The sequence below is a fragment of the Anolis carolinensis genome, unplaced genomic scaffold (assembly GCF_035594765.1).
Source record: "Anolis carolinensis isolate JA03-04 unplaced genomic scaffold, rAnoCar3.1.pri scaffold_7, whole genome shotgun sequence".
NCBI lineage: Eukaryota > Metazoa > Chordata > Lepidosauria > Squamata > Dactyloidae > Anolis > Anolis carolinensis.
Genome location: NW_026943818.1, coordinates 30853963 through 30867866, shown reverse-complemented (window position 1 = coordinate 30867866; position 13904 = coordinate 30853963). Strand labels below are relative to the sequence as shown.

Here is a 13904-nt window from a genome sequence, read left to right as displayed (position 1 = left end):
AGGGGGCGTCTCCCTGAAAAGTATCAGAAAATAGGAGATAGTGATTTGCATAAAAGGAGGCGTGTCCTGAGAAGTGTCAGAAAATAGGAGAGATTTGCATAAAAGGGGGCATGCCCCTGAGAATAGTCCATAGTGAGGTGATTTGCATAAAAGGGGCGTGCCCCTGAGAATAGTCCGTAGTGAGGTGATTTGCATAAAAGGGGGCGTGCCCCTGAGAATAGTCCATAGTGAGGTGATTTGCATAAAAGGGGGCGTCTCCCTAAGAAGTGTCAGAAAATAGGAGATAGCGATTTGCAACGCTTTGGACACGAAATCGCATAAAAGGGGGCGTGTCCCTGAGAATAGTGAGGTGATTTGCATAAAAATGGGGCGTGTCTCTGATAATTTTCTGGGGTGAAGTGATTTGCATAAAAAGGGCGTGTGTCTCTGACAACTCTCCGGGGTTAGGTGATTTGCATAAAAAGGGGGGTGTCCCTGAGAATAGTCCGGAGTGAGGTGATTTGCATAAAAGTGGGTGTGTCTCTGAAAATTCTCTGGGGGGTGAGGTGATTTGCATAAAAGGGGGTGTGTACCTGGGAATAGTCCTGAGGTGATTTGCATAAAACGGGGGCATGTCTCTAATTATCCAAGATGAAGTGATTTGCATAAAAAGGGGCATGTCTCTGATAATTGTCTGGGGTGAGGTGATTTGCATTAAAAGGGGTGTGTCTCTGATAATTGTCCGGCTTTGGTGATTTGCATAAAAAGGGTGTGTGTCTCTGATAATTACCAGGGTGATGTGATTTGCATAAAAAGGGGCATGTCTCTGATAATTACCAGGGTGGGGTGATTTGCATAAAAGTGGGTGTGCCGCGGTGATTTTCATAAAAAGGGGCGTGTCTCTGATAATTGTCTGGGGTGAAGTGATTTGCATAAAAAGGGGTGTGTCTCTGATAATTGTCCGGCTTTGGTGATTTGCATAAAAAGGGTGTGTGTCTCTGATAATTACCAGGGTGAGGTGATTTGCATAAAAAGGGGCGTGTCTCTGATAATTACCAGGGTGAGGTGATTTGCATAAAAGTGGGTGTGCCACGGTGATTTTCATAAAAAGGGGCGTGTCTCTGATAATTATCCAGGGTGAAGTGATTTGCATAAAAAGGGCGGGTGTCCCTGACAATATGCCAGGGTTAGGTGATTTGCATTAAAAGGGGCGTGTCTCTGATAATTCTCTGGGATGAGGTGATTTGCATAAAAAGAGGCGTGTCCCTGAGAAGTGTCAGGCGATTGGCGAGGAGATGGATTCGAATTTATTCATTTATTTCGTGCCCAAAGCATTGCATAATAAATCAGTTTAAAAGTGACTAAATAAAGGATTTGAATAAAAAGGGGCGTGTCCCTGAGGAGTAGCAATATAAACAAGGAACGGGATTGGAGGAGAGAACGGAGCGATGGGATTGGCTCTCGGTCCGGACTCACCTTCGCAGATGAGCAGGATGTTGTTGTAGCTGAAGCCGATGGGACACTCGCAGCGGAAGCTCCCGATCTGGTTGATGCAGACGCCGTGGCTGCAGATGGCGGGGATCTCGCTGCACTCGTCGATGTCTGCGGGGAAAAGAGGAGCGTTGAGTCTCCCCTTGCGGACTCTCAGGCGACAACACCCCACTCGCTACCTACCGATGGGCTTCCCGGTGTGGATGTCGATGATGAACCCGGGCGCCTGGTTGCCGCACAGGATCTGGTACTCCGCTGCAACGGGGGGAGAGACAAGAACAATGCGGTCCGGAATATTTCAGAAGGTGTTTTGGACTTCAAAGAGGGGTGTCCGTGGGGGTCTTACCGCTGGCGGGAGTGGGACACGGCTCGCAGGGCTTGTTCCAGGCCTTGCCGATGTTGTAGGAGCAGCAGCACATCTTCTTGGTCATGTTGAAGGAGAGCTCGTTCTCGCAGGTGTCGTTGTAGTTGCGGTAGCACAGGCTCTTCCTCATGTCTGCGGGGGGAAGACCCAGGTAAGGCAGAGATTCCTGGACCCCAGTACTGGACCCCGCCGATGACGGATCTGGACCAAACTCTGCACACAGACTCAACACGACTAACTATGGATACGGGCAGGGTTTGGGGGTGATTGTCCTTGGCAAATGGGAGTTGTAGTTCACTCACAACAAGAGAGTCCTGAACCCAGTACTGAACCCAGCCGATGACGGATCTGGACCAAACTTGGCACATACACTCAACACGACTAACTATGGATACGGGCAGGGTTTGGGGGTGATTGTCCTTGGCATATGGGAGTTGTAGTTCACCCGCATCAAGAGAGTCCTGGACCCCAGTACTGAACCCCGCCGATGACGGATCTGGACCAAACTTGGCACATAGACTCAGCACGACTAACTATGGATACAGGCAGGGTTTGGGGATGATAGTCCTTGGCAAATGGGAGTTGTAGTTCACTCACAACAAGAGAGTCCTGGACCCCAGTACTGAACTCAGCCGATGACGGATCTGGACCAAACTTGGCACATACACTCAACACGACTAACTATGGATACGGGCAGGGTTTGGGGGTGATTGTCCTTGGCATATGGGAGTTATAGTTCACCCGCATCAAGAGAGTACTGTACCCAGCCAGTGATGGATCTGGACCAAACTCTGCACACAGACTCAACACGACTAACTATGGATACAGGCAGGGTTTGGGGATGATAGTCCTTGGCATATGGGAGTTGTAGTTCACTCACAACAAGAGAGTACTGAACCCAGTACTGAACCAAGCCGATGATGGATCTGGACCAAACTTGGCACACAGACTCAGCACAACTAACTATGGATACGGGCAGGGTTTGGGGGTGATTGTCCTTGGCATATGGGAGTTGTAGTTCACTCACAACAAGAGAGTCCTGGACCCAGTACTGAACCCCGCCGATGACGGATCTGGACCAAACTTGGCACATAGACTCAGCACAACTAACTATGGATACAGGCAGGGTTTGGGGGTGATTGTCCTTGGCAAATGGGAGTTGTAGTTCACTCACAACAAGAGAGTCCTGGACCCCAGTACTGAACCCAGCCGATGACGGATCTGGACCAAACTTGGCACACAGACTCAACATGGCTAGCTATGGATACAGGCAGGGTTTGGGGGTGATTGTCCTTGGCATATGGGAGTTGTAGTTCACTCAAATTCACCTATATAATTAACCATCATCAAGAGAGTACTGTACCCAGCCAGTGATGGATCTGGACCAAACTTGGTACACAGACTCATCATGGTTAACTATGGATAGGGGCAGGGTTTGGGGGTGATTGTCCTTGGCAAATGGGAGTTGTAGTTCACGTGCAACAAGAGAGTCCTGCACCCAGCCAGTGATGGATCTGGACCAAGCTCTGCACACAGACTCAACACGACTAACTATGGATACAGGCAGGGTTTGGGGATGATAGTTCTTGGCATATGGGAGTTGTAGTTCACATACAACAAGAGAGTCCTGCACCCAGCCAATGTCGGATCTGGACCAAACTTGGCACATAGACTCATCATGGCTAACGATGGAAACAGGCAGGGTTTGGGGTGGCATATGGGAGTTGTAGTTCATGTGCAACAAGAGAGGACTGCACCCAGTCAATGATGGATCTAGACACAAACTCAAAGGAAAGTGGTCTTACCCATGCAGTTGTTGCCCCCATTGACCTGCATGTACTCCGGGGGGCAGACGCAGGTGTAGTTCCCGAGCGTGTTGTAGCAGGTCCCCGGCCCGCAGATCCCGATGTGAGCGGAGCACTCGTCGATGTCTGCGAGGGAAAAGCGGGTGGAGAAACATGGTTCTGTCCCCACCGTCCCTGTCCTGAGACCTGTTTCCATCGTCGTTTACCCAACATAGAGGCCTCCAAAGTCTACCTTCGCAAATGCGTGTGTCCTCGTTCAGGTAGTATCCCAAGGGGCACTCGCACTGGAAGCTCCCGAAGGTGTTGACGCAGTTCCCTCCTTGGCAGAGGCCCGGCAGCTCCTGGCACTCGTCGATATCTGGAAAACAGGGGGGACCATGTTCCGACCGCTCGTCCCAAAGTGTTTCCTAGCTCTCCACCCGCCGCTCCGTTGCTGCGCTCACCTTCCAATATGACGGTGATCGGGTTCGGGCGGAAGCCTTCGCCGCCCGGGCACAGAGTCTTGTATTCCGCTGTCGGAGGAAGAAGAGGAAGGGATAGTGTCCACTTGGCTTCGCTCGGCTCACCTCAGGGTGCGAAATCCACACGTGCCCCCCAGTACTCACTGGTGTTGGCGGGCGGGCAGAGCTCGCAGGGGTTCCCCCAGGCCCGTCCCAAGGAGCAGCAGCAGGAGGCCCGGGTGACCCCCACCCCGATCTCGGCGCTGCAGGAGATCCCGCCGTCTCCGCGGTCCTGCGTCTCCAGGAAACAGTTGCCCACACGGGTGTCTGGCAAGGACAATTATTATTATTATTATTATTATTATTATTATTATTATTATTATTATTACTATTTGAAACACAACAAGATGAGACCACAGCAGACACTCTGCTCTCTGTTGTATTGGATCACACATTGGACACTTCCCAAGTATCTAGGACTGTGTGATGTATTATTATTATTATTATTATTATTATTATTATTATTATTATTAGAAACACAACAAGATGAGTCCACAGCAGACACTCTGCTCTCTGTTGTATTGGATCACACATTGGACACTTCCAAGTGCCTAGGACTGTGTGATGTATTATTATTATTATTATTATTATTATTATTATTATTATTATTACTACTATTTGAAACACAACAAGATGAATCCACAGCAGACACTCTGTTGGCTGTTGTATTGGATCACACGTCAGACACTTATTATTATTATTTATACACTACGATTCACAGTTACACCCCGCAGCTCAGGGCAATTATTATTATTATTATTATTATTATTATTATTATTATTGTTGTTGTTGTTGTTGTTATTTATACCCCACGGCTCACATTTATACCCCACAGCTCAGGGCAATAATAATAATAATAATAATAATAATAATAATTGTTTCTATTTTTGTTATTGATGCCCCGTGGCTTAACACGTCTACCCCTTGGCTCACCTACGCAGCCCACGCCGGTGGGGTTCAGCTCGAAGTCCTGGGGGCAGTTGCAGAGGTAGCTCCCCGGGGTGTTGACGCAAAGGCCGTTGATGCAGTTCACGGGGTCGGCGCATTCGTTGACGTCTGTACGGGGAAGGAGGCAGATCAGTAAAGGACCCCCAAAGACCATCCAGTCCAGCCCTGTTCTTAACTAGGAGTTGTTTGTAAGTTCACTGGGGCGGTGGCCCCGCCCACCCTCACCTGTGCAGTTTCCTCCGCTCCTGTCCAGCTCGTACCCGTCGTCGCAGGCGCAGCGGAACATGCCGGGAAGGTTCTGGCAGGTGCCGAAGACGCAGATGTTCTGGAAGGTGCACTCGTCGATGTCTGAAAGAAGGGACGATAATAAAAATAACATACTAATAATATTATAAAAACAAAATGTAATAATCATCATCATAATATTAAAATAATATTATAAAATAATAAAATAATAGTAAATTAATATACTAATATTATAAAATAATAATATACTATAATCATAATCATAATATTAAAATAATAAAAATAATATTATGGATAGTGGGATCACATGTTGGGCTGAGCCAGAGAACAGGTGGTTCCCGCCGAGTCTGTCCTATTTATTATTGTTGTTGTTTATGTATACTGTGCTTTACCTTGGCAGGCCTTGCTGTCCTGGGTGGGGTTGAAGCCCATCTCGCACTCGCAACGGTAGCCCCCCGGGGCGTTGAGGCACTGCCCGTTCTCGCACAGGTTGACGTTGTCGGCACATTCATCCACGTCTGATGCAAAGGAAAAGCGGGTCAGGCTGGCACTGAACCCACACCCCCGCCCACCGTGTCCCCAGAGGTGTGTTTCCGTCGGTCCTTCTCACCCGAGCAGGAGAACCCGTCCCCGTTGAAGCCGTCCCGGCAGGCGCAGCGGAAGGAGCCCGGCGTGTTGAGGCAGTTGGCGTTCAGGTTGCAGCTGTGGGCCTCCGTGGCGCATTCATCCAGGTCTGGGCAGGGAAAGGGAAGGGGCGGAAAGGGGGGTGATTGCCCTTGGCATATGGGAGTTGTAGTTCACGTGCAACCAGCGAGTACAGAACCTAGCCAATGTCGGATCTGGACCAAACTTGGCACGCAGACACAACATGGATAACTATGGATACGGGCAGGGTTTGGGGGTGATTGTCCTTGGCAAATGTGAGTTGTAGTTCACGTGCAACCAGCGAGTACAGAACCTAGCCAATGTCGGATCTGGACCAAACTTGGCACACAGACACAACATGGATAACTATGGATATGGGCAGGGTTTGGGGGTGATTGACCTTGGCATATGGGAGTTGTAGTTCACCCATATTCACCCATATAGTTCACCTGCATCAAGAAAGTACAGAACCTAGCCGATGATGGATATGGACCAAACTTGGCACACAGACACAACATGGCTAACTTTGGATACAGGCAGGGTTTGGGGGTGATTGTCCTTGGAATCTGGGAGTTCTAGTTCACCCATATTCATTGAACCCAGCCAACGGCGGATCTGGCTCACCGTTGCACTTGAGTCCATCCCCGAGCCACCCGGAGCGGCACTTGCAGCGGAAACTCCCGGGGATGTTGATGCAGGCGGCGTGCAGGTCGCAGTTGTGCGCCCCCACCTCACACTCGTCAATATCTGCAGGAAAAGAGTCCATTGGAGTGAGTGCCACGGGCTATGGTTGGTTGGGTGGCTGGGACGTGAGCGCTCACTCACCTGTGCATCCGGTGGTGCCCTTCTTGACGAAGTAGCCCAACTGGCAGTGGCAGATGAAGGAGCCCTTGGTGTTCTCGCAGTCCCCGTGAAGGCAGATGTTTGGGTTCAAGTCGCACTCGTTCACGTCTGCGAGGAAGAGCGAGGGAGGAAGCAAAAGGTGGGGTATAAAGGAAGTTCATAATAATAATTATGATGATGATTATAATGTTATTGTTCTCCACCTTAACTCCCTATGGGGTATAAATAAAGATGTGAAGATTTGAAGATCGAAGTGCAAAGACTCCAGCACTAGCCAGGTCAAGATGGTCCCAGTGGTGATCGGCGAAACTTAAAGACCCTGGCCTGTACTTAAACACAATCGGCACTGACAAAATGACCACCGGTCAGCTGCAAAAGGCCACCCGACACAGGAAGTGTCTGACGTGCGATCCAGTACAACAGTCAGCATCGTGGTCTTGTTTGCCGTGAAATCATCGTGTTGTGTATAATAATAATAATAATAATAATAATAAGAATAATAATAATAATAATGTAATAATAATAATAATGGAAACGTATCGATCCCCACACTCTCCATGCGGCTCCGATTCTCACCGATGCACATCTTCATGTCCAGGGAAGCCATGAAGCCGTCGAAGCAGAGGCAGCGGTACTCGCCCGGGATGTTGGTGCACTGGCCGCCGTCGCAGACGTCCGGGTCGTCCTCGCACTCGTCGATGTCTGGAAAGCAAGGGAGAGGCGAGATGGGTAGCTGGACAACCACTGGCGGGTCAAAGGGAGCGTCCGGGCGTCCGGACGGACTCGTACCTGTGCAGGAGCGCTTGTCCGGCATCAGCGCGTAGCCCTCGCTGCAGCTGCACTCGTAGCTGCCCTCCGAGTTGGCGCAGTGAGTGTCGCAGCCGCCGTTCATGATGGTGCACTCGTCGATGTCTGCGTGGGGAGGGGTAGTAATTATAGCTCAATACAGTAATTTTGATTAGTGTTTAATTAATAATGATAATGACGACGATAGACATAATCCTCACCGACGCAGCCTTGCCGGTCCGGCGTGGCCTGGAAGCCGGAGTCGCAGGCGCACTGGTAGGCGCCGATGACGTTGACGCAGTGGCCGTTGCGGCAGAGGTTGTCGCTCAGAGAGCACTCGTTGATGTCTGCAAGCAGAGCCACCCTGACGTTAGCAGCAAGACAACATCTAATGGATCTAATGGATCTAATGGATCATAACGGATCGTAGATATCTCCCGGATTGTGCGGATTGTGATGGACCACATGATCATAGTGGGTCGTAGTCTACCGTGGTGGATCTAATAGATTATGATTAAATCTAGTGGGTCACAGTGAATCATGGTAGATCTAATGGGTCATAATGGATCACAGAGATCTACCGGATCGTATGGGTCGCAACGGACCACACCATCATAGTGGGTCACAGCCGATCACGGAGGATCTAACAGATGGCAATTAATCTAGTGGGTTGCAGAGGACTGTGGTAGATCTAATGGATCACAACAAAGCACAGAGATCTCCCAGGTCATGTGGATTGCAATGGACACATGATCGCGGTGGGTCGCAGTCTACCGTGGTGGATCTAATGGATCACGATTAAATCTAGTGGGTCGCAGTGGATCATGGTAGATCTAATGGAACGTAACAGATCACAGAGCTCTCACAGATCATGCGATTGCAATGGACACATGATCACGGTGGGTCGCAGTCTACCGTGGTGGATTTAATGGATCACGATTAAATCTAGTGGGCTGCAGTGGATCATGGTAGATCTAAACTTATTTATTACGCAATGCTTTTGACACGAAATAAAATAATAAATAAATGGTAGATCTAATGGAACATAACAGATCGCAGAGATCTCATAGGTCATGTGATTGCAATGGACACGTGGTCGTAGTGGGTTGCAGTCGATCACAGTGGATCTAGTGGGTCACAGCCGACCACATTGGATCCAATGGATTACAATTAATCTAGTGGATCACACTACATCTCATGAAATGAAACCGATCGTATGGATCGCAGCGGACCTCATGGTGAGCAAGGGATCTCCCAGATGGGCGAGGGGCTAGATGGCCTCTGGGGGGCCCCTTACCCAGACAGGCGCTGCCTTCGGCGGTGAGTTCGTGCCCGGGTGGGCAGAGGCACTGGAAGCTCCCCTCGGTGTTGAGACAGGCTCCTCCTCGGCAGAGCAGCGGGTCCCGCTCACACTCGTCCACGTCTGGAAGGAAGGGCGGGAAAGGAATGAATGCTCACCCGGGATCCCTGGAACAGGGTCCAGGATACCCGACCCTCCGATCCCTGATGCTCCTGCTCCTCACCCATGCAGTTCTTCATCATCATGAAGCCGCTCTCATAGCCATCGAAGCACTCGCACTCGAAGCTGCCAGGGGTGTTGACGCAGGCGCCGTGGCCGCACAGGTCCGGCGAGATCCGGCACTCGTCGATGTCTGCGGGCGACAGGAAACGGGCCTGCTCACCGGGTGTGGGGGGGCGCCCCTTTCGAGCCCTCCTCCCGCCCCCTTCCTGTGGGAGCAGCTCCTCCTTGGGGGTGACCCCGGGGGCAAGTCGGGCTCCCCACCCGTGCAGTTCCGCTCCTCGGCGTCCAGGGCGAAGCCGCTGCTGCAGACGCACCGGAAGCTTCCAATGGTGTTCCGGCAGGTCCCGTGGGCACAGAGGCTGGGAAAGACCTTGCACTCGTTCACGTCTGAAAAAGGGAGGAAGGGAGAGAGGCGGAAGAGCAAGGCACCAATAATAATAACAACAGCATAATATTGTGGGTGGCCATGTTGAGGGGTAGAGTGTCCCATCCCAGATCCCATTCTGCTTGGCACTGCAGAAGGGCCAGACTGAGCCCAGAGGAGGCAATAATAATAATAATAATAATAATAATAATAATAACAATAATATTGTGGTCAGTTATGTTGAGGGGTAGAGTGTCCCATGCTGAGGGGTAGAGTGGCCCACCCCGGACCCCCTTCTGCTTGGCCTACCTTTGTAGAAGGGCCTCCCAGAGAGGAGGTCCCCGCGGTTGGCGAACCCGGGCCCGCGGGGGCAGAGGGCGCGGTGCTGGGGACTCCCGGGCGCGGGGCACTCCTCGCAGTCCTGGCTGCCCCAGGCGGCGCCCACCGCGCAGCAGCACAGGTCCAGCCGGAAGCGGCCCGGCAGCGGCGACACGCACTCGTCCTCCGCCCAGCGCAGGAAGCACTGCTCCAGCCGCACGTCTGCCGGGGAAACGACAACATAATAAACTGATCCTCAACGAGAGATGCGTCATAGGAGCCAGATAGAAGCCTATGACTGGGATTTAACACAGGAGCAAGAGATCTCACCCCGGGTCGGGGTGAGCACCCGAACGTCAGCCCAGCTCCCAGTCCACCTAAGCAGTCCAAAAACAGCCGTGAGCAGCGAGTAGAGAAATAAGGTACCGCTTAAGCAGATCGGGGTGAGCACCTGACCGTCAGCCCAGTTCAAAGTCCACCTAAGCAGTCCGAAAACAGCCATGAACAGCGAGTAGAGAAATAAGGTACCGCTTAAGCAGATCGGGGTGAGCACCTGACCGTCAGCCCAGCTCCCAGTCCACCTAAGCAGTCCGAAAACAGCCATGAACAGCGAGTAGAGAAATAAGGTACCGCTTAAGCGGGGAGGTGGGTCGGGGTGAGCACCCGACCGTCAGCTTTAAGTAAATAAATAATAAGAGAGGCCTGTGGGTTGGCCAGAGATCAGCTCACCCAGGCAGGTCCTGCCGGAGGCGTCCAGGCTGAGTCCGGGGGGGCACTCGCAGCGGAAGGATCCGGCCGAGTTGACGCAGAGTCCGTTGGTGCAGACGCCGGGGAAGACCTCGCACTCGTTGACGTCTGCGGGAAGGAAGGAAGGGGAAGTAGCCAGCATGCCACCACCCCGCCCCCCACTGTCACCCCCAAAGCCTGGGTGGCCTTACCTTCGCAGGAGACCCCCTTCATCCGGGCGAAGCCCCTTGGGCAGGCGGGGTCTGCAAGGGAGGGACATGTAAACACTGGGAAGGACTTCCTGACACGAGAGCGAGCAGTCCGGCAGCAGAATATGCAAGAACGAGTCCCTTTCGAAACAGGCCATCTACTCAATTGGGTGGCCCTTGGGGTCCCCTGCAACCCTAGCGCATAGCTCTATTTCTCCATGCCCCCTACTAATGTCCGTGAGGCTGGCTGGCCATCTGTCAAGATGGGTCGAATGGTGATTGGGGGTTCCTCAGGGGTCTCTCCCAACCCTAGGACTCTCCACGGCTCTGGTCGTCAGCCGGGAGGGTCCACGGGGTCACTCACCGGCCTCGCAGCGCTCGCAGGGGCTCCCCCAGGCGGCCCCCAGGGAGGCGCAGCACTCGGACTTGAGGGTGGCCCCGTTGATGTTCACCTCGCAGCGGCCCTCCTGGATGTGCAACCAGCAGGTGCCCTTCATGCTGTCTGGGGGGGACAAGTAACAGGGTTCAGGAACCAGGAGCCACTCCCCCCGTTCGATTCCGTCAGGAACCGTGTCCGACGCGTCTCCCAATGTGACGAGGTCCGAAGTCCTTGTGAGACACGCATGTATGAACACGCTTACCGACACAGAGTGTACCGCCGAGGTCCAGTTTGCTCCCTGGGGAGCACTCACAGGCGAAGGACCCGGCGTTGTTGCGGCACACGCCATTGACGCACGGGTTGGAGCTGCACTCGTTGATGTCTGAGAACGGAAAAACACAGGACACACTATGGGACAACTGTCTTGGGAAATAGCCAGCGGGATCTTGCCTCTCTGTATTCAATAATACTGGTAAAAATAGTCCATTGTGCCATTATTATTATTATTATTATTATTATTATTATTATTATTATTATTATGGGATATAGCCAGTGGGATCTTGCCTCTCTGTATTCAATAATACTGGTCAAAATAGCCCACTGTATTATTATTATTATTATTATTATTATTATTATTATTATTATTTTCAATTGCCTTTGCATGTGTCAGTACAACTGTCTTGGGAAATAGCCAGCGGGATTTCGCCTCTCTGTATTCAATAATACTAGTCAAAATAGTCCATTGTGTTGTTGTTGTTGTTATTATTATTATTATTATTATTATTATTTTCAATTGCCTTCGCATGTGTCAGTACAACTGTCTTGGGAAATAGCCAGCGGGATTTCGCCTCTCTGGATTCAATAATACTGGTCATAATTATCCATTGTATTATTATTATTATTATTATTATTATTATTATTATTATTATTATTATTACATGCCATTGACGCACGGGTTGGAGCTGCACTCGTTGATGTCTGCGAAGGGAAAACACAGGACACACTATGGGACAACTGTCTTGGGAAATAGCCAGCAGGATTTCGCCTCTCTGTATTCAATAATACTGGTCAAATAGCCCACTGTATTATTATTATTATTATTATTATTATTATTATTATTATTATTATTGTTTTCACTTGCCTTCGCAAGTGTCAGTCTCGGTCCGGAAGACGAAGCCCTTGGGGCAGCTGCAGCTGTAGCTTCCGGGTGTATTTCGGCACAAGCCGTTGTCGCAAAGGAGCCGGTTGACGGCACACTCGTCCACGTCTGCGGGAGGGAAGGAGAAAAAGCCAGGCATTGTGGATCCAGATATTTTAATGTAGTAGGCAAAGGTAATTTTTGCGCCCGCCCCCGCGGCAGGAAGGTCCGTCCCAAAGGTGAAGGAGGCGGGGGTGGCGCCACCCACCCGGGGGGCTCAACAGCGCCCCCAGGACGACGGCGCCACAGGCAAATGCCTAGATTGCCTGGTGGTTGGACCGCCTCTGGGTGGGAGTGTTTGGAGTCCCTCTGGGGTCCCACTCAGCCCTCACTCACTCACCCACACAGTCCTTCCCGGAGGGGTCGGACTCGTAGCCCAGGTTGCAGATGCAGCGGTAGCTGCCCCTCAGGTTCTCGCAGACCCCGTTGGGGCAGATGTCCGGGTTCAAGGCGCACTCGTTGATGTCTGGAAGGGAGGACAGCAGGCATGGGGTTGGACTGGGTGGTCTCGAGTCCACAAAGCCCCCCGTCTGGTCCGGAAACTCGGTCCGTTACCTCTCCCGTCCGCTGTGATGCCAATCCCGCTGCTGCACAAGGCCTGGAACTCGGCTGCAAAGGATAAAATAAAAGACAATAATAAATAAATAAAACTATAAAAGACTACAATAAATTATTGTCAATAAATAAAATGATAAAATAAAAAAAATACAATAAATTATTGGGCCCGGGCTGTGGCGCAGGGTGATGAGCAGCCAGCTGCAACAAATCACTCTGACCAAGAGGCCAGCTCGGATCCTTTGTTTGTCTTTGCCTCTGTTCTATGTTAAGGCACTGAATGTTTGCCTTATATGTGTCATGTGATCTGCCCTGAGTCCCCTTCGGGGTGAGAAAGAAGGGCGGAATATAAATACTATAAATAAATAAATAAATAAATATATAAATATATAAATAAAACGATCAAATAAAAGACTATAATAAATTATAGTCGGGTTAGGGTTACTGATAGTGAGCTGTCCTTCACACCTCTCCTTGAGTTACCTTCCCAGACTAATAAATAAATAAAACAATAAAATAAAAGACTATAATAAATTATAATAAATAAATAAAACAATAAAATAAAAGACTACAATAATATATGATGGTGAGCTGTCCTTTACACCCCTCCTTGAGTTACCTTCCCAGACTAATAAATAAATAAAATGATAAAAGACTATAATAAATTATAATAAATAAATACAACGATAAAAGACTATAATAAATTATTGTAAATAAATAAAACTATAAAATAAAAGACTATAATAAATTATTGTAAATAAATAAAACGATAAAATAAAAGGCTACAATAAATTATTGTCAATAAATAAAATGATGAAATAAAATACTATAATAAATTATTGTCAATAAATAAAACGATAAAATAAAAGACTACAATAAATTATTGTCAATAAAAAAATGATAAAATAAAAGGCTATAATAAATTATTGTCAATAAATAAAACAATGAATAATAAATTATAATAAATAAATAAAATGATAAAATAAAAACTATAATAAATTATAATAAATAAACAAAATGATAAAA

General features: G+C 49.6%; 1 protein-coding gene and 1 long non-coding RNA gene across 3 annotated transcripts in view; one reads left to right on the top strand and one right to left on the bottom strand.

Moving 5' to 3' along the window:
• Positions 1-13904, bottom strand: part of LOC100554007 (fibrillin-2) — a 61015-nt gene that overhangs the window by 20645 nt on the left and 26466 nt on the right. For both annotated transcript variants that reach the window (XM_062960614.1, XM_062960615.1), the window contains 27 exons: positions 12879-12932; positions 12664-12789; positions 12267-12392; positions 11388-11507; positions 11111-11248; positions 10750-10800; positions 10541-10666; positions 9803-10033; positions 9391-9516; positions 9131-9259; positions 8905-9030; positions 7829-7954; positions 7611-7733; positions 7398-7523; positions 6804-6929; positions 6603-6725; positions 5944-6066; positions 5726-5851; positions 5313-5435; positions 5073-5195; positions 4245-4406; positions 4083-4151; positions 3872-3997; positions 3640-3765; positions 1817-1966; positions 1654-1725; positions 1456-1581 (listed from right to left, as the gene is read on the bottom strand). In XM_062960614.1, coding sequence (XP_062816684.1) covers positions 1456-1581; positions 1654-1725; positions 1817-1966; positions 3640-3765; positions 3872-3997; positions 4083-4151; positions 4245-4406; positions 5073-5195; positions 5313-5435; positions 5726-5851; positions 5944-6066; positions 6603-6725; positions 6804-6929; positions 7398-7523; positions 7611-7733; positions 7829-7954; positions 8905-9030; positions 9131-9259; positions 9391-9516; positions 9803-10033; positions 10541-10666; positions 10750-10800; positions 11111-11248; positions 11388-11507; positions 12267-12392; positions 12664-12789; positions 12879-12932 — 3303 coding nt within the window. The remainder of the gene's footprint in view (positions 1-1455; positions 1582-1653; positions 1726-1816; positions 1967-3639; positions 3766-3871; positions 3998-4082; positions 4152-4244; positions 4407-5072; positions 5196-5312; positions 5436-5725; positions 5852-5943; positions 6067-6602; positions 6726-6803; positions 6930-7397; positions 7524-7610; positions 7734-7828; positions 7955-8904; positions 9031-9130; positions 9260-9390; positions 9517-9802; positions 10034-10540; positions 10667-10749; positions 10801-11110; positions 11249-11387; positions 11508-12266; positions 12393-12663; positions 12790-12878; positions 12933-13904) is intronic.
• Positions 842-1243, top strand: LOC134293330 (uncharacterized). The gene is made up of 3 exons (XR_010000311.1): positions 842-902; positions 1045-1121; positions 1171-1243. It is a non-coding gene; the product is annotated as an uncharacterized LOC134293330 (long non-coding RNA).